The 19,789-nt window shown below is 38.8% G+C and overlaps 1 protein-coding gene across 1 annotated transcript in view; it reads right to left on the bottom strand.

The window, feature by feature from the left end:
• The window catches only part of CATSPERE (catsper channel auxiliary subunit epsilon), a 129,922-nt gene extending 110,425 nt beyond the window's left edge, over nucleotides 1–19,497 (bottom strand). The window contains exons 1-5 of the mRNA XM_007534920.2: nucleotides 18,701–19,497; nucleotides 8,213–8,261; nucleotides 5,362–5,435; nucleotides 3,649–3,718; nucleotides 2,461–2,531 (exon numbers count right to left, since the gene is read on the bottom strand). Coding sequence (XP_007534982.2) covers nucleotides 2,461–2,531; nucleotides 3,649–3,718; nucleotides 5,362–5,435; nucleotides 8,213–8,261; nucleotides 18,701–18,765 — 329 coding nt within the window. The 5' untranslated portion in view covers nucleotides 18,766–19,497. The remainder of the gene's footprint in view (nucleotides 1–2,460; nucleotides 2,532–3,648; nucleotides 3,719–5,361; nucleotides 5,436–8,212; nucleotides 8,262–18,700) is intronic.
• Between the last annotated feature and the right edge of the window lie 292 nt (nucleotides 19,498–19,789).

The following is a 19,789-nucleotide window of genomic DNA, read 5'->3' as shown; positions in this document are numbered from 1 at the left end:
TCATTTAAAAGTAAAATCGAAAGAGAGAGAGAGAGAAAGAGACAGACAGAGAGAGAAATAACTCACTTGGATAATGGCAATGCAAGTGACTCTGGTTCAAACCCAGTCCTCGCAGTACTGAAAGAAACTCTGGAGCTGTGGTCTCCTGTCACTTCCTCTTTGTCTCTGTCTGTTTGTATTAAAATAAAAATCACTACTTGGGATTCTTCATAAGAGTCATGGCGAATCTAACATCTCAATAGTGACAAAACTAATCAACTTATCATTGTCAAATGACATTGGTAAACTAAAGTGGCAAGGAGTCATTTTTTATACAATACTTACAGTAGTGGCTAGCTTTTGGGAGATGAGTAGGAAGTAACAGCAGGGACATAATACAGATTCTAAGGAACTGATGTTATTTTCCTTAATTTGTGTGATGGACATATACATTAGGTATTAGTTTGATTCTTTTTAAAAATATTTTTATTTATTTTGTTACTTATTTTGGATAGAGATAGAAATTGAGAGGGAAGGGGGAAGAGAAAGAGAGAGAGAGAGATACAATATTGCTTTACCATTTGTTGAAGTTTCCCCCCTGCAGGTGGGGACAGAGGACTTGAATCTTGGTCCTTGTGCATTGTAACATATGTGATCTACCGCCTAGTCCCTTAGTTTGGTTCTTTAAATGTATTTTTTTTATAGGCTATTGAATGTGAACATTTGTTTACAATCTATCACTATGTAATAGAAAAACACTCAGCTCCCACGGAATTCTCTTTGGGACTAAACTGCCCCTCTGTCTGCTTTTGTTCTAATGGAGAAAACATCTGGCTTGGGATAGTCTGGGGGCCTATCTCTTTAACTAGCTTTGGGGGTTCAGTATATGTGAATAAGATTCACAACTCATTAAGCCAGACTCTCTTTTTTGATGGTTCCCATAGTCTCCTCTACAGGAAAGAGGAAAGTAGCCTATCTGATCACAGAGGCAAGATCTCAGTAATATCAACAAATTTTATTCCCCAAATTTCCTTAGTTACTTTCTCAACTGGCTCAAAAACTACACAAGGAAACTTGGTGATAGGCATCTATGAAGGGGCCAACTAGAAAGAGGACGTTCAGTTTTATGTGTACCTATAGAACTTCAATTCTTGTCTCTTGGTAAAATTCTGAGAAGTTAACAATAATTTAGAGAGGAATGGCTAAATGTTCCTATGAGGTTTGCTGAAATCCAGTTATTAGGACTTTCAGTCTCAAAGTTGTACATAGACTATGGAGCCATTCGACTTTAAAAGGACCATGTAAACCAGGACGATAAAACTATCAATAACCATGCTTTACTGAAGACATGAGTTGCCTGATTGTTTCTACTTAGGTCACATAACAATCTTCAATTAATCATTCTGACCTATGGAAGGTGGGGTTGTAGAGTTAATATCATATAGATTACATGAAATGAAAAATTTCATTAAAGAATAGTGGATGCGTTGCTCCCCCAAAGGAAGAGATGTTCAGGATTCTCTCTCTCTCTCTCTCTCTCTCTCTCTCACACACACACACACACACACACACACACACACAACCACTGTAGTCAACTGGAAAGCAGGGACTGCTTATATGTATCCTATTGAATGCTCAGGAGATAGCCAGCCTTGTTTATGACACTAAAAAAATCTTGATTAGTTGACATATTTTATTTAATAAATGATTCTATAATATAGTTAATTATTTTTCTTATACCAGTTTTCCTTTCTTGGTTATAGTTCTTTAGTTCTTCAAATGGATTTGAAGACTATCCAAGACAAGGTGAGTTTGTTTCATAACCCAATAGGAGTAAAAATTTTATAGTCTGAAAAAAAAAGTCAATTCCAATGCTATCTTTTGTCAGCTTTTAATATTTTTGTCTAAATTATTTAACCTATCAAAGCTTGTATTTCCTCATTTATGAACTAAAAATACACATATATGCATGTTATTATGAACATATAGCATATACATAGTATGAACATGCACAAATATTCAAATAGTATTTGCTATTGCTACTTTTTAAATTTACTTATTTTTGAAAAATATATTTTATATTGTTTTATTCTTTTAATGAGACACACACACACAGAGACTAGAGTATTTTTCATCTCTGGGTTATGGTGATGTGGGGAACTGAACTTGCGGCTTTAGAGCATCAGGTATGAAAGCCTTTTTGCATAATCATTATACTCTCCCCCCCACCCCACCCCCAACACCCTGACTTACTTAGGTAGAGAGGAAGAGAGAAATAGAATCAGAACATCTCTCTGGCCTATGCAAAGTCAGGAATCAAACTCATGCTTCTAAGTTCAGTGCCCTAATAGAATTTCAGTGCTCACCTCTCATGCCTGCATTGTTAACTTATTGTTTATATTATTGTTTATTTGCGGTTATTAAAAGTTAAATATTCTTAAAAGTACTAATTATTTTTATATTTAAGATTGTGTTACTTACACATATTTGTAATACCAGTGAAAGCAGATATGAGAACTGTCCACAAGCAAAAAGCGTTCGTCATCTACATCCTAAAATAACACAAAAGAAACTGAAACATAGAAAATAAATGCAATGAGAGAGTCAAGCAGTAGTGCAGCGGGTTAAGCACACGTGGGGCAGAATGCAAGGACCCACGTAAGAATCCTGATTCAAGCCCCTGGCTCCCACCTACAGGGGAGTCGCTTCACAGGCGGTGAAGCAGGTCTGCAGGTGTCTAGCTTTCTCTCCCCCTCTCTGTCTCTCCCTTCTCTCTCCATTTCTCTCTGTCAGGGAAGACAGAGGGGGGGAGAGAAAGACAGACACCTGCAGACCTGCTTCACTCCCTGTGAAGTGACTTCCCTGCAGGTGGGGAGCCGGGGGCTTGAACCGGGATCCTTACTCGGGTCCTTGTGCTTATATGTACTTCTAACAAGCAACCAGAGACAAGGATCCTTTACTTCCCCAAGACTATGTTCTTGAAACTGGTAAACACTCATGAACTAAAATATGTACTTTTTTTTTTAACTTTACAGAGTTTGAACATTAACTCATATTCATCTGACCTTTCCTCAGACTACACTGTCTACTACTTGTCCCTTGAAATGTGAAATTATTAATAATAAATCACAAACTTCAACCTAAAGATAGGGCTTGTCACACTGGCACGATAACAGTTATTTCAGATACATTTGTATGTGGTTTTCCTTTTTTTTTTTTTTTTTTTTGTAAACTTCAGCGGCTTCAAAAACACATAAGTCCACTAAAAACATTTACTTAAATTGAAGAAAACAGAGTGGAATAAAAAAAAGAAATTTACTAGAAATGGCTCTTAATCTTAGCTACTTTCATGGTAATAAGAGGTGTGAGAATTATTATCATTAAAATGGAAACAGTGGATGCAAACATACTGAGAACAAACAAGGTATATCCATCACTGAAAAGGAAATAAATCTATAAATCTGGAAAGTACCTGAGAAAGTCAGGCACTATCTTGCTTATTTGAGGGAGAAAAGAAAAATAGGAAGACCACTTAGAGTAGGTGTGACTTAAAAAAGAGGTGAATGCAGGACCATGGGGGTGGAAGGAAATTATATGTGTGTGTGTGTGTTTAAAGAAAATTAAAATAAAACTTTAGTGATAAGTAATAAGTTATTAAAATAAACTTACTGGGCCTGTCACAATTGGTTTGATAGCATGAATTCCAGGTGAAGAACAACGCAGCTCTGTTTTAGGTGACCTAGCATTTAAAAAAAAAAAAAAAAAAAGCAGAAAAGGAGAATTAAGTACAGATGCACAGAGATTAATAAAAGCTTATCTATATACTATTGTCCAAACATTAATTTACTAACAAATATGTTGAGGTATTTTTCTTCTATTTTAAAAACCATTTTGTCTTTTCACACTTACTTAAAGGGGTGAGATTAATATTAAATCACAGTCTTGAATCTGAATATTTATATTACATATATATGTGGGGGGGTTGTGTATATGCAGTTTACCTGCTCTTGGAGTTCTTTTTTACTACCAGGATTATGGCGCTGGGTCTCAATGCCTCCTCACTAGCACCATGTCCAGTAGTCATGGTTTCTCTTTTCCTTTCTGTTTTTAATAGAATGAGAGGCAGGAGTCGAGGACAGAGAGAGACACCTGCAGTACTGCTCCACCCTCTGTGAAGCTTCTCCCCTTGCAGGTGGGGATCAGGGACTTGAACCTGGGTCATGCCACATGTTAATGTATGCAAAGAGTCACTATGATTAGGTGCACCCGTACCTGGTTCCTTGGATTAATTTTTTTTCTAATTTAGAAAAATAGAAAAAGGTAGAGAGAAAAAGATAAAACAGCACTGGAGGGCAGGGTTCTTTAAAGAGACTCTCATGCCTGAAACTTCGAAGTCCCAGGTTCAGTCTCCCCATGACACACTATAAACCAGCTGAGCAGCACTCTGGTAGGAAAAACAAAGGAAGGGAGAGGCTGGGTTGTGGTGCACCTGGTTAAGTGCACATGTTACAATGTTACAATGTGCAAGGACTCAGGTTTGAGTCACTGGTTCCCACCTGCAGGGGGAAGGCTTCATGAATGATGAAGCAGGGCTGCAGGTGCGTCTCTCTCCCTATCTCCCCTTCCCCTCTTGATTTATAGCTGTCTCTATCCAATAAATAAATAAAGATAATACTAAAATAAAAACCATTAAAGAAAATATTTTAAAAATAAAAAAATTAGCATGTAAAAAAAACAACAACAAAAAACCAGCACTGGAATTTCTCTCAGTGCTGTGGTACTCTCATACGATGCTAGAAATTGATCCTGGACTGTGTCCCTTATCAGTGAGCTATGTCTCATTTGCTATATGCATTCCTTTTGATGGATAAAAGTATACCATCAGGGAAAGAAAGAATCAAGCTGGAGGTGTGGATTGACTTGCCAACATCCATGTCCAGCAGAGAAGCAATTACAGAAGCCAGAACTCCCATCTTCTGCACCCCATAGAGAATTTTTGTCCATACTCCCAAAAGGGGAGAAATGTTAGGGGAAGATGACTAGAGGGCTCTGAACCTCAATTCCATCAGGACCTGGAGAGAGAAGAGGAAAAAGAAAGGACATTCGAAAGTAGTAACAGGTGTAGGTTTGACTTAGAAAGGAAAAGAAAGCAGGACCATAGGAAAAAAAGGGCAAATTTATATAAAGATAGATAACTATATAGTCAACCCATATCTGTGACCTTGGGAGAACTACTGCAGTTTGCAGTGAAGGGTATGGGGACACAGAACTTTGCTGGTGATAATGGTGTGGAATTATCTCATGATTTTGTAAATTAATATTAAATCACCTATAAAATAAAAAAGTATACACACACATTAACATTCAAAACAAATGCCCTACTTTTTGTTTTTTAAAGAACAAGCTTCTGGCACACTCCATTCAGAAAATGTTGTTCCTTCATACTCCAATAAAATCTAAAAGAGAAATAGAGACAAAATACAGAATAGTTCAAACAAAAATCTGCTGCAAAAATTTTTTCTTTTAATTTATTGGTGGATTAATGGTTTAGAGTCAACAGTAAAATATAATAGTTTGTACATGCATAACATTTCCACATAACAGTACAACCCCCACTAGGTCCTCCCCTGCCATTATGTTTCAGGAACTGAACCCTCCCCCTATCTTTCTCATTAATAAATAAATTTAAAAAGAAAAGAAAACAGAAACCAATTTAGAATTGTACTCCCAGAGAAGCTATTCCTTTTTTTTTCCCCCTCCAAGAAATGAAGGTAATAAAGATTTTCAGAAATGCAAGCACATTGAGATTTTTACCTTAAGAGCTACCTTCAGGGTCCGGGTAATAGTGTGGATATAGCACACAAATCTTGCATGTGAGAAAGCATAGGTTCAACCCCCCCAGAACTGCCAATAAAAAGAACTGAGCAATGTTGTGGCAAAATAAATAAAAGGGAGTTGGGCGGTAATGCAGCAGGGTAAGAGCAGGTGGCACAAAGCGCAAGGATCGGCGTAAGGATACTGGTTGGAGCCTGCAGGAGAGTCGCTTCACAGGTGGTGAAGCAGGTCTGCAGGTGTCTATCTTTCTCCCCTCACCCTAGAGTCTTTAATTATAGTGCAGTATACCAATTCCAGTCCAAGTTCTGTTTAGAGTTTTCCCTTCTGATCTTATTTTTCAACTTCTGTCTGAGTGAGATCATCTCATATTCATCTTTTTGTTTCTGACTTATCTTACTTAACATGTTATCTTCGAGCTCCATCCAAGATGGGGTGAAGAAGGTGAATTCACCATGAACCTGAGCCTCAGGAGTAAAGTCTCTTTGCATAGCCATTATGCCATCTACCCCTGTTCACATTTCTCCTTTTCCCACATAACAATTCAACACCCCCTAGGTCCTCCTCTGCCAACATGTTCCAGGACCTGAACCCCCACTCCCCCACCCCAGAGTTCTTTTTTTTAAAAAAATATTTTATTTATTTATGAGAAAGACAGGAGGTGAGAGAAAGAACTAGACATCACTCTGGTACATGTGCTGCCAGGGATCGAACTCAGGACCTCATGCTTGAGAGTCCAAAGCTTTATCACTGCACCACCTCCTGCACCACCCCCGAGTTCTTTACTTTGGTGCAATACTTCATACCCAGTCCAAGTTCTGCTTTGTGTTTATTGTTCAACTTTGTATTTATCTACTTATTTTTGTAGTTGGATTTGTTTCATTGAAGATATCTTTAAAATTTAGATGGAAAAGAGTTCTGCCAATAGTTTTCTGTAAGTACTTGATAGTTTCTAGTCAAACATCCAGGTGGTGTCAAAATCCCTTACTATTACTGTGTTGCTGTTAATATATTGATGTAGCCCTTTCATAGATGTTTGATGTATTTAGATGGCCTCTCACTGGGTGCACAGATGTTAATAATTGTTCAGACATCTTGATAGACTAATCCTCTGAGCATTAACTATTCATTAATGTCCATCCCTATCTTTTTAAATTTTATTTATTTTAATGTCTATCATCTCAGATTGAGAATAGCTGCTCCTGCCCTTTTTTGTGGTTGTTGGCATGTATGGTAGTTTTCCATCCTTTCACTTTGAGTTTATGTTCATCTTGTTGAGTTAGGTGGGATTACTGGTTGTGTTGTGTTTTTTGATCCATCTTCCTACTCTGTGCTTTTTTTTTTTTTTTTTACTTTAAAGTATTTATTTATTTGGGTAGAGACAGAGAAAAATCAAGGTGAGTGGGGAGATGGAGATAGAGAGGGAGAGAGAACCTGCAGCACTGCTTCACCACTTGTGAAGCTTTCCCCCTGCAGGTGGGGACTCTGTACCTTTTAATAGGTGAACTCCATCCCAATCATTGTTGGTCCAACATGACTATTAGCAGCCCTTTCTTTCAGTCTAATAACTTAGACAATATATTCTATGGCCATACTATCTGTAGCTAAATAGCACTTTGTGGATATTAAATAATAAAACACTCAAAGTAACAATACCTATTTTTTGCTACATATATGTTTAAATCCATTCATTGGAAAGGGGGCTTATATAAGAAAGATAAAATTAACTAAATAAGGGCTGGGCAGTGGCACAATTGGTTGGGAACAAGTCATAAAGTACAAGGACACAGGTTCAAGTCCCCTGTCTCCACCTGAAGGGAAAAACTTCAAAAGCAGTGAAGCAGGGCTTCAGGTGTCTTTCTCCTTTCTCTTCCTCTTCCCTCTCGATTTCTTTGTCTCTATCCAATAAATAAAAAGATTCATCTTGGGGGTCGGGCGGTGGCGCAGTGGGTTAAGCGCACATGGCGCTAGGCGCAGGGACCGTCGTAGGGATCCCGGTTCGAGCCCCCGGCTCCCCACCTTCAGGGGAGTCGCTTCACGGGTGGTGAAGCAGGTCTGCAGGTGTCTATCTTTCTCTCCCCCCCTCTCTCTGTCTTCCCCTCCTTTCTCCATTTCTCTCTGTCCTATCCAACAACAAAGCAATGTCAACAATAGCAATAATAACCGCAATGAGGCTGCAACAACTAGGGCAACAAAAGGGGGGCAAAATGGCCTCCAGGAGCGATGGATTCATGGTGCAGGCACCGAACCCAGCAATAACCCTGGAGGGAAAAAAAAAAAGATTCATCTTACAAATAAGTGAAATAAAACTAAAAGGTTGACACTGTGCTATACAACTGTTATTAGTTCTGCTCAAAATGAAAAAATTAACAATTCAGTCCATTAAAATGTAAATACTTACAGTAGTTCTGGTGCTAAAAATGCTGTAGTGTGGGCTGTTACTTTTATACCTGTGGAGGAAAGGTTGAAACATCAATATTAGAACTAATTTCTTCTTCAAATTACCTGGCAGAGCACACATGTTACCATGTGCAAGGACCAAAGTTCAAGTCTCCAGTGTCCATCTGCGAAGGGAGAAGCTTCATGAATAGGAAGTGAGACAGCAGGTGTCTTTCTCCCTCTTCTTTTTTATCATAAATGTATATTTTTAAATGACTACTTTTTAAATATTTATTTATTTTCCCTTTAAAAAAATACTTTATTTTCCCTTTTGTTGCCCTTGCTTTTTTATTGTTGTTATTGATGCTGTCGTTGTTAGATAAGACAGTGAGAAATGGAGAGAGGAGGGGAAGACAGAGAGGAGGAGAGAAAGATAGACACCTGCAGCCCTGCTTCACCGCCTGTAAAGTGACTCCCTGCAGATGGGGAGCCAGGGTCTTAAACCAGGATCCTTGTGCTTTGCGCCACGTGCGCTTAACCCGTTGCACTACTTCCCGACTCCCTCATAACTATTTTTATTTAATTATTATTGGATAGAGATAGAGAGAAATTGAGAGGGGAGAGGTCATATGGAGGGAAAGAGACAGAGAGACACCTGCAGCTCTGGTTTACCACTTGTGAGGCTTTCCTCCTGCAGGTGGGGCCCAGAGGCTTGAACCTAGGTCCTTGCGCACAGTTGTGTGTGTGTGGCTAGAAATGGACCTACCCTATGATCCTGCAATTTCTCTCCTGGGGATATATCCTAAGGAACCCAACACACCCATCCAAAAAAGATTTGTGTATACCTATGTTCATAGCAGCACAATTTGTAATAGCCAAAACCTGGAAGCAACCCAGATGTCCAACAACAGATGAGTGACGGAGCAAGTTGTGGTCTATATACACAATGGAATACTGCTCAGCTAATAGTGATTTTTAAAAAAATGGTGATTTCACCATTTTCATCCCATCTTGGATGGAGCTTGAAGAAATCATGTTAAGTGAAATAGGTTAGAAACAGAAGGATGAATAATGGGATGGTGCCACTCTCAGGCAGAAGTTGAAAAACAAGATTAGAAGAGAAAACACAAGTAGAACCTGAATTGGAGTTGGTATACTACACCAAAGTAAAAGACTCTGGGGTGGGTGGGAGATGGTACAGGTCCTGGAAAAGGATGACAGAGGACCTAGTGGGAATTGTATTGTTATGTGGAAATCTGAGAAATTTTATGCATGTACAAACTATTATATTTACTGCTAACTCTAAATCATTAATCCCCCAGTAAAGAAATTAAAAAAAACTGAAAGAGACCATTGGAATTTTGCTAGACTATGAACTAGGAGAGGTTTGGTTTTATAGTCTTTGAGAGAGGTCGCCGGTTCGCACACTCACAGATACCTTTACAAAGAAACTGTTCCCCTATTTTGTGGTACAACCTTCTTCCTCATCAGTGGTCCTGACTCTAAATTAAATACAAAGCTCTCTGATTTCCTACCTAAGAGAAAGCCAATCAATAAAGTGCTGAAACTGCTGGTGGGAATGTCAGTTGGACCAACCCCTTGGAGAGCGGTCTGGAGAACTCTCAGAAGGCTAGAAGTGGACCTACCCTATCACTCTGCAATTACTCTCCCGGGGATATATCCTGAGGGACCAAACATACCCATTCAAAAAAATCTGTGTACACCTATGTTCATAGCAGCACAATTTGTAACAGACAAAACCTGGAAGCAACCCAGGTGTCCAACAACAGTTGAGTGACTGAGCAAGCTGTGGTATATATACACAATGGAATAGTACAAAGCTATTAAAAATGGTGATTTCACTTTCTTCACCTCATCTTTGATGGAGCTTGAAGGAATCATGTTAAGTGACATCAGTCAGAAATAGAAAGAAGAATATGGGATATTCTTTCTCATAGACAGAAGTTGAATAATAAGAACAGAATGGAAAACACAAAGCAGAACTTGGACCAGAGTTGGTATATTACACCAAAGTAAATGACTCTGTCACTCTCCTTCTCTCTATCTCTCCCTCCCATCTCAGTTTCTGTCTCTATCTTCAAAACAAGAAAATAAAACAAAACCAATCAACCAAACAACAACAACAAAAAAGCTCTGTCTGAGGGTCTCAGGTCCCAGGTTCAATCCTGAGTCCCACCATAAGCTAGAGCTGAGCCATGCTCTGAACTCTCTCTAAAAGAAAATAAAGAAAAAGAATCTCTAACTACATATTCTCTATATACTGTATATAGGAACCCATCCAAGTTTACACTATATATCAAATTGCCACTGAAATTGTGCCATCTCTAAAATCTTAAACCCAAGGTAACATCTGTGTGTATATGGGACCACTGAAGTTTCCTTATTTAATGAGCTTCTTTATCAGAATTATACAAGGATATTCTGAGTCCTTACATTTCAAAATATATTGCTTTATACTGCTACTAAAAGATTTTAGGAGTATAATTTCCCCTGGCGTTGACTACTCAAATACATCTACGATGTGAGGATTCCTGAAGTGTATCAAGTATGTCTTGTTCTATGTACTGATTAGGATTCTCCCATGAAGTTCAAAGCTCACTGAAAATGAATATACTAGTATGAGAGAAAAAAAAAAGAGCTTTGAGACAAAATATTTTCAGGGTGGTCCAGGAGGTGGATAAAGTGTTTGACTCTGAAGCACGAGGTCCTGAGTTGAGTCCCCTGGTTCTTTCTCTCTCCTCCTATCCCTCTCATTAATAAATAAATAAAATATTTTTTTAAAAATTCAGGGACAAAGAAGATCAACCCATTACAAAATTTAATCCAACAGAACTAGAAAAAAACATTAGAAAACACATTCTTTTGAGATAGCTATAAAAGCTGACAGTCTATTAGACTATAAAGCCAGTTCCAATAAACATCAGTGAAGAAATATCATGTGAAATTTGCTTTATAATTATAATACAATTAATGGATGAAATTATAAAAAACATTCACATATTTGGAAAAGAAAAACAAACTGCCAAATAATTCAAGGGCTACAGAAGAAATAATAATGAATGTTAAAATACTTAAATGTGACAATGAAAAGATAACATATCTATTCTTAAGGGATATTGAGACTTTTAAAAAAAAATTTATTTTATTTATTTATTCCCTTTTGTTGCCCTTGTTGTTGTTTTTTATTGTTGTAGTTATTATTGTTGTTGTCGTTGTTGGGTAGGACAGAGAGAAATGGAGAGAGGAGGGGAAGACAGAGAGGAGGAGAGAAAGATAGACACCTGCAGACCTGCTTCCCCACCTGTGAAGCGACTCCCCTGCAGGTGGGGAGCCGGGGTTTGAACCGGGATCCTTATGCCGGTCCTTGTGCTTTGCGCCACCTGCGCTTAACCCACTGCGCTACAGCCCGACTCCCTTGAGACCTTTAAAGTCATATTAATAAAGAATAAAGATCAGGGGATCTGGCGGAGGCATACTAGTTAATTGCATGTTACTTTGTATAGGGACATGATTCAAGCATCCTCAGTCCCCACCTGCAGGGTTAGAAAGCCTCACGAGTAGTGAAGTATAGTTGCAGGTATCTCTCTACTTCTTTCTGGCTTTTAAAATTAAGTTTATTTGGTTATTATTATATATTTTTTCAATTGCCACCAGGGTTATTGCTGGGGTTCAATGCCAGCACTACAAATCCACAGCTCCTGGCAGCCATTTTTTTTCCTTCTAATTTTTATTAGAACAGAGAGAAATTGAGAAGGGATGGTGAAATAGAAAAATAGATGCCTGCAGTTGGGAAATCCGGGCTTAAACCACATCTTTGTGCTTGGTACTATGCACCCAAGTTAAGTAACTGGGTGCGCCACCGCCCCACCCCCTCTTTACCTCCCCATTCCCTCACAATTTCGCTTTGTGCTATCAAATAAAGTTTTAAAAATCCTTAAAAAAAAAGACCAAAAAACTATTAGTTAAACACATAGTTTAAGATATTTGAGGAAAAAAGAAGAAAAAATAAATTCATAGAAGATGAAAGAAATAAGGTAAAAAATGAAAACAGAAATCAATAAAGCAGAGAACAAAGTATGAAGATGAGTCAATAGAAAAGTTTATGACAAGAAGAAGACCAAAAAAAGGGGTGAGGAGGACCCAATTAAATATGACTACAAAATGACTAAAAAAGCACCGGCATTTTAATTTTTAAAAATTATGTATTTTCCCTTTTGTTGCCCTTATTTTATTGTGGTTGTAGTTGTTGTTGATGTTGTCATTGTTGGATAGGACAGAGAGAAATGGAGAGAGGAGGGGAAGACAGAGACGGGGAGAGAAAGGCAGACACCTGCAGACCTGACCTGCTTCACTGCCTGTGAAGTGACCCCCCTGCAGGTGGGGAGCCAGGACTGGAACCCAGATCCTTACACTTTGCATGATGTGCGCTTAACCTGCTGTGTTACTGCCCGATCCCCAGCACCATCATTTTAAAGGAAAGAGTAAAAGATAAGGAAGTACTGTTGTATTCCTTACCCATGGTTTTAATTACCTGTAGTCAACAACTGTGGTTATTAATAATAATTCAAAAAGAAAGGGAGGCCATATTAATATAACTTTTATTATAGTATACTATCACAATTGTTTAACTTCATTACTAGCTATTGCTACAAATCTCTTACTGTGCCATATATATACATATATACATATACACATATACACATATACACATATACACATATACACATATACACATATACACATATACACATATACACATATACATATATACATATATATATATACACACACACACACATATATATAAACACAGTATCATAGGGTTCAAATGCTCTTTTAGACATCTATTAGAGGTCTTGGAATATATCTCTATGGTCAGAGGGACTACTGTCTTCTAAATTATGGATACTTTTTAAAATTACATGAGACAGATATTTTTATATCTTATCAAAATGAAAATAAAAGGCCTAAATAGTTCTATAGCTACTAAACGGTTTGACGCTATAACTTTAAAACATACCTAATACATTTGGTGCAGGGGCATCATGCATATGAGTTCTACTATAATTTCCAAGAAACAAACTATCCCAGTCTTATGCAAAGTTGTTCAGAGAACTAAAAGAGAGATAATACTCTCTGATTTGTTGTTTATAACTAGTGTATCAGTGGTATTAAAACTAAGCTAAGATGTTATGGAAAAGAGATACATATATAAAATTCCCAAAGATAAGATTTGCAAGTTAAAAAAAATAGGTTATGATAGTAAACCATAAGCAAGTTGGACTTACCTCATGGATGGAACAATGTTATTATTAGAAAACCTTATCAGTGACACTTGTCACATAAATTAAATGGGGGGAAATTCACAAATGTTATCAACTGAAAATATGATAAATAGCATTTAAATTCATAATCTAAAAAATGTTGCAAGTCAGAAACAGGAAAACTTCCTTAATCAAGATGGAGGGTATTTACAGAACACATAGAGGAAATAATACCCTAAATGGGGCAACAGTGTTATTCTCTTAAAAAGTTAGAATGACAGGCTGGGAGTATGGATTGACCTGTCAATGCCCATGTTCAATGGGGAAGCAATTACAGAAGCCAGACCTTCTACCTTCTGCACCCCTTTCTTCTTCTAGCATTTGCCCTTCTTCCGTAGCCAGTCAACAGTGTCAGGTTGAGCCTGATGTAAAGTTTTGAGAACTCCTTTGAATCTGGAGAGGTTCACCCCATAATGACCATGGATCTATACTCCCAGAGGGATAAAGAATAGGAAAGCCATCAAGGGAGGGAATGGGATACAGAGTTCTGGTGGTGGGAATTGTGTGGAGTTGCATCACTCTTATCCTATGGTTTCTGTTAGTGTTTGCTTTTTAAAAATAAAAAATTTAAAAAAAAAGCTAGAGTGAGAGAAGAATGGTACTATCACTGTTTTTATACTATGATGATGATTCTACCAAAGCACTGTTCAGCTCCAGCTCATGGTGGTGCCAGTGATTGAACTTGGGATCTCACAGCCTCGGGCAGGCATGAAAATGTTTTGCATAATCACTCTACTTTCTCCCTTGCCCTCACTGTTTTAATTTTATTTGTACTGTACTGGAAAGCTTAGTTAATAAGACAAATAAATAAGAAGTACAGGACTGAAAAGATTGAAACAGAATCCATTTTATAGGAGATCTTAATAGAGGTACATAGTATTTATTAGATAGGAAGACTTTTTTTTTTGCTTTTTTTGGGGGGGATTAATGGTTTACGGTTGACACCAAAATATAGTAGTTTGCACATATGTAACATTTCTCAGTTTTAGGAAGACTTAGTAGTCATAAAGATATCATTTCAGGGACTGGGTGGTAGTGTAGCGGTTAAGCGCACATGGTGCAAAGCAAAGACCAGCGTTAAGGATCCTAGTTTGAGTCCCTGGCTCCTCGCCTGCAGGGGGTCACTTCACAGATGGTGAAGCAGGTCTGTAGGTGTCTGCAAAGCCACAAAAATAAGTAAAAGTACACTATATGAAGTTAATGAAATTCTGTTTTTTAACAGAACAACGTATTATGAAATAAAATGCCAGGAATCTGTAACAACCATGAGAAAAAAAACATCTTTCTCTTTACTAACCTCTGATTGCACATCTTAAAGACCTAGAAGAAGAACAACAAAGGAACCCTAAAGCAACCAGAAGGACAGAAATCACTAAAGTTAGGGCAGAAATAAATAACATTGAGAATAGGAAAACCATACAAAAGATCAATGAAAGTAAATGTTGGTTCTTCGAAAGAGTGAACAAAATCGACAAACCTTTAGCCAGATTCACAAAACAAAAAAGGGAGAAGACCCAAATAAATCGGATACTAAATGAAAGAGGAGATATCACAACAGACGCCACAGAAATTCAACATACCATGCGAGGCTTCTATGAACAACTATATGCCACCAAGCTAGAGAACCTGGAAGAAATGGACGATTTCCTAGATACCTAGCAACTTCCAAAACTGAGTAAAGAAGAAGTGGATAACATGAACAGGCCCATCACAGCTAATGAAATTGAAACAGTTATCAAAAACCTCCCCCAAAATAAAAGTCCTGGACCAGATGGTTTTACAAATGAATTCTACAAAACCTTCAAAGAAGAACAAATACCTTTACTTTTAAAAGTCTTCCAGAAGATTGAAGACACTGGAATACTCCCTGCAAGCTTCTACGAAGCTAATATCACTCTGATACCAAAAGCAGACAGGGACACAACTAAAAAAGAAAACTACAGACCAATATCTCTGATGAACATAGATGCTAAAATACTGAACAAAATTCTAGCTAACCGGATACAGCAGTATATCAAAAAGATTGTTCATCATGACCAAGTGGGGTTTATCCCAGGCATGCAAGGTTGGTTTAATATACGTAAATCAATCAGTGTGATCCACCACATTAACAAAAGCAAGACCAAAAACCACATGTTCATATCAATAGATGCAGAGAAAGCCTTTGACAAAATACAACATCCCTTTATGATCAAAACACTACAAAAAATGGGAATAGATGGAAAGTTCCTCAAGATAGTGGAGTCTATATATAGCAAACCTACAGCCAACATCATACTCAATGGTGAATAACTGGAAGCATTTCCACTCAGATCAGATACTAGACAGGGATGCTCACTATCACCATTACTATTCAACATAGTGTTGGAAGTTCTTGCCATAGCAATCAGGCAGGAGCAAGGAATTCAAGGGATACAGATTGGAAGAGAAGAAGTCAAGCTCTCCCTATTTGCAGATGACATGATAATATACACAGAAAAACCTAAGGAATCCAGCAAGAAGCTTTTGGAAATCATCAGGCAATACAGTAAGGTGTGAGGCTAAAAAATTAACATTCAAAAGTCAGTGGCATTCCTCTATGCAAACACTAAGTTAGAAGAAGCTGAAATCCAGAAATCAATTCCTTTTACTATAGCAACAAAACCAATAAAATATCTAGGAGTAAACCTAAGCAAAGAATTGAAAGACTTGTACACTGAAAATTATGATTCACTAGTCAAGGAACTTGAAAAAGACTCAAAGAAGTGGAAAGATATTCCATGTTCATGGGTTGGTAGAATTAACATCATCAAAATGAATATACTACCCAGAGCCATCTACAAATTTAATGCTATCCTCATCAAGATCCCAACCACATTTTTTGGGGAGAATAGAACAAATGCTACAAATGTTTATCTGGAACCAGAAAAGACCTAGAATTGCCAAAACAATCTTGAGAAAAAAGAATAGAACCGGAGGCATCACACTCCCAGATCTCAAATTGTATCATAGGGCCATTTTAATCAAAACTGCTTGGTACTGGAACATGAATAGACACACTGACCAGTGGAATAGAATTGAGAGCCCAGAAGTGATCCCCCACACCTATGGACATCTAATCTTTGACAAAGGGGCCCAGACTATTACATGGGGAAAGCAGAGTCTCTTCAACAAATGGTGTTGGAAACAATGGGTTGAAACATGCAGAAGAATGAAACTGAATCACTCTATTTCACCAAATACAAAAGTAAATTCCAAGTGGATTAAGGACTTGGATGTTAGACCACAAACTTCCAGATACTTAGAAGAAAACATTGGCAAAACTCTTTTCCGCATAAATTTTAAAGACATCTTCAATGATATGAATCCAATTATAAAGAAGACTAAAGGAAGTATAAACCTATGGAACTAAATCAAATTAAAAAGCTTCTGTACAGCAAAAGAAACCACTACCCAAACCAAGAGACCCCTCACAGAATGGGAGAAGATCTTTACATGCCATACATCAGACAAGAGTTTAATAACCAACATATATAAAGAGCTTGCCAAAATCAACAACAGGACAACAAATAACCCCATCCAAAAATGAGGGGAGGACATGGACAGAAAATTCACCACAGAAGAGATCCAAAAGGCTGAGAAACACATGAAAAAATGCTCCAAGTCTCTGATTGTCAGAGAAATGCAAATAAAGACAACAATGAGATACCACTTCACTCCTGTGAGAACGTCATACATCAGAAAAGGTAACAGCAGCAAATGCTGGAGAGGGTGTGGGGTCAAAGGAACCCTCCTCACTGCTGGTGGGAATGTCAGTTGGTCCAACCTCTGTGGAGAACAGTCTGGAGGACTCTCAGAAGGCTAGAAATGGACCTACCCTATGACCCTGCAATTCCTCTCCTGGGGCTATATCCTAAGGAGCCCAACATATCCATCCAGAAAGATCTGTGTACACATATGTTCTTGGCAGCACAATTTGTAATAGTCAAAACCTGGAAGCAACCCAGGTGTCCAACAACAAATGAGTGGCTGAGCAAGTTGTGGTATATATACACAATGGAATACTACTCAGCTGTGAAAAATGGCGACTTCACTGTTTTCAGCCGATCTTGGATGGACCTTGAAAAAATCATGTTGAGTGAAATAAGTCAGAAACAGAAGGATGAATATGGGATGATCTCACTCTCAGGCAGAAGTTGAAAACAAGATCAGAAAAGAAAACACAAGTAGAACCTGAAATGGAATTGGCATATTGCACCAAAGTAAAAGACTCTGGGGTGGTTGGGTGGGGAGAATACAGGTCCAAGAAGGATTCAGAGGACCTAGTGGGGGTTGTATTGTCATATGGGAAACTGGGGAATTTATGCATGTACAAACTATTGTACTTACTGTTGAATGTAAAACATTAATTCCCCAATAATAATAATAATAAAAAAAAAATCTAACTTGCACCGACGAACTTTCATTTTCCCAGTCACTTCACACAGGTATCAAACTCCCTTGTATCTGTACTGTAGTAACATTTCTTAAGGGGGGCTGGTCGGTGGTGCACCCGGTTGAAAGCACACCTCACCATATACAAGGACTCAAGTTCACCTCCACCTGCAGGGGACAGTTTCACGAGCAGTGGAGAAGTGCTGCAAGGTGTCTCTCTACTGCTCTACCTCCCTCTCTGCTCTCAGTCTCTCTGCGCTATCAAATAAACTAAACAGTAGTGTTTAAAAAAAAAAAAAATGAAAGAAAAACATTTCATAAGACCCTTTCACATAATCATTTAACCACAGCCATCTAACCTAAACTGTCTACTGTCTAAATATCTGAGAAAAGGGGCTCTCAGGGTGACTTTGGGGCTCTCACTTGTCCCACCCCACTCCTTTTAGCTAAATAAGGGCTCAGAAGGTGCAAATGACTTGAAGGGTTCTTAGGGGCTTAGCAGTCTGGCCCCGAGGAACCGGGGAGAAGGTACAGCCACGCCACGAGGTAATTTAAGGGGTGGGGTGCTGTCGAAGTCCCTCATCTGTTCTTGCTCACTGAACGCTGCAGGCTGCAGGCTGCAGGCAGGAAACACCCGAGCAGGTGCCGCTGCAGGGCTGGGTGGCCAGGGGGCCGGGCCGCTCGGAAGGGTCGCAGCGTCCCGTACCCCAGGGGTGCAGGGGTACCCCCCTCCTGTGACTGGCGCTGGCTACCTCCACAGGGCCGAGCCGCAGCAGCTCAGCCACAACAGCAGCACTATCACTCCCTGGGCTGACATGGCGTCCGGTCCGACTCAGTTCAACGGCCCCAGCCGAGCTCGCCCAGGCTTCGCGCGCTCCTCCAGGGTTAGGGAGGAGGGAGGAGGGAAGGGGAGGGGGGAGGAGGGAGGGGTTGGGGGCTGGGGGAGGAGGGGTCTCCGCTTGGTTCGTGGGGTGGCGGCAGCTCCCCGCTGGGCAGAAGCAATTGTGCGTCTACGCCGGGGTTCCGCGGGCGCCCCACAGCTGGTAGCTGCAGTGGAAGATAGCGACCAGATTCAAGCAAACTTTTTTCTTAGTGTTTTTTTTTTTTTTTGGGGGGGGAGTAGAGTGGTATGAAGTCGAAATAAAATTGTTCGGGTAAATTCAAGTTTAGCCAGTGTGTCTTAGCCCAAAACTTCCTTGTGTATAACCACTGCAATAGCATTTTTTTTAAAGTTGGCATGAACCATGGCGTGTATTTAATTGAACACTTGCGTACTGCATTGCATGCCCAATACATATGACAGTATTTAAAAAAAAACATTTTGTTTATTTAACCAGAACACTGCTTAGCTCTGGCTTGTGGTGGTGCAGTGGATTGAACCTGGAACTTTGGAGTGTCAGTCATGAGAATCTTTTTGCATAACTATTATGCTATCTACCCTACCCATGTGTTAATATTCTATCTTTCAAAGGGATTGGTAATTTGTGGTTATGATGAGAAAAGTAAGCATCAAAACGATCTACATAGTGCTGGAATTTATCTGTTTACTTGCCAGTGGAGAAAGTAATCTGAATCTTTGAGGACTGTGGTTGTATCTATTTTCCTCTTGGCATATGTCCTCAGCACTATCCCCCGCCCTTTCGTTTGTAATAGGTTCTTACTTAGTGAATCACTGAATAAAAATAGTAAAATACCACAGTGTACTCTAGGAAGTATTAGAGAACATGATTCTGTGTATGAATGACTTGGCAGACAATATATTTAATGTGATTGTATACCTACTCCCCTCACCCCCATAATCAAGTTTATGTCAATCACTTGGCATAATTTGTGCTGCAGTT

The sequence above is a fragment of the Erinaceus europaeus genome, chromosome 6 (genome assembly GCF_950295315.1).
Source record: "Erinaceus europaeus chromosome 6, mEriEur2.1, whole genome shotgun sequence".
NCBI lineage: Eukaryota > Metazoa > Chordata > Mammalia > Eulipotyphla > Erinaceidae > Erinaceus > Erinaceus europaeus.
The sequence above is the reverse complement of the archived record's forward strand: the minus strand, read 5'-3'. Positions and strand labels throughout refer to the sequence as shown.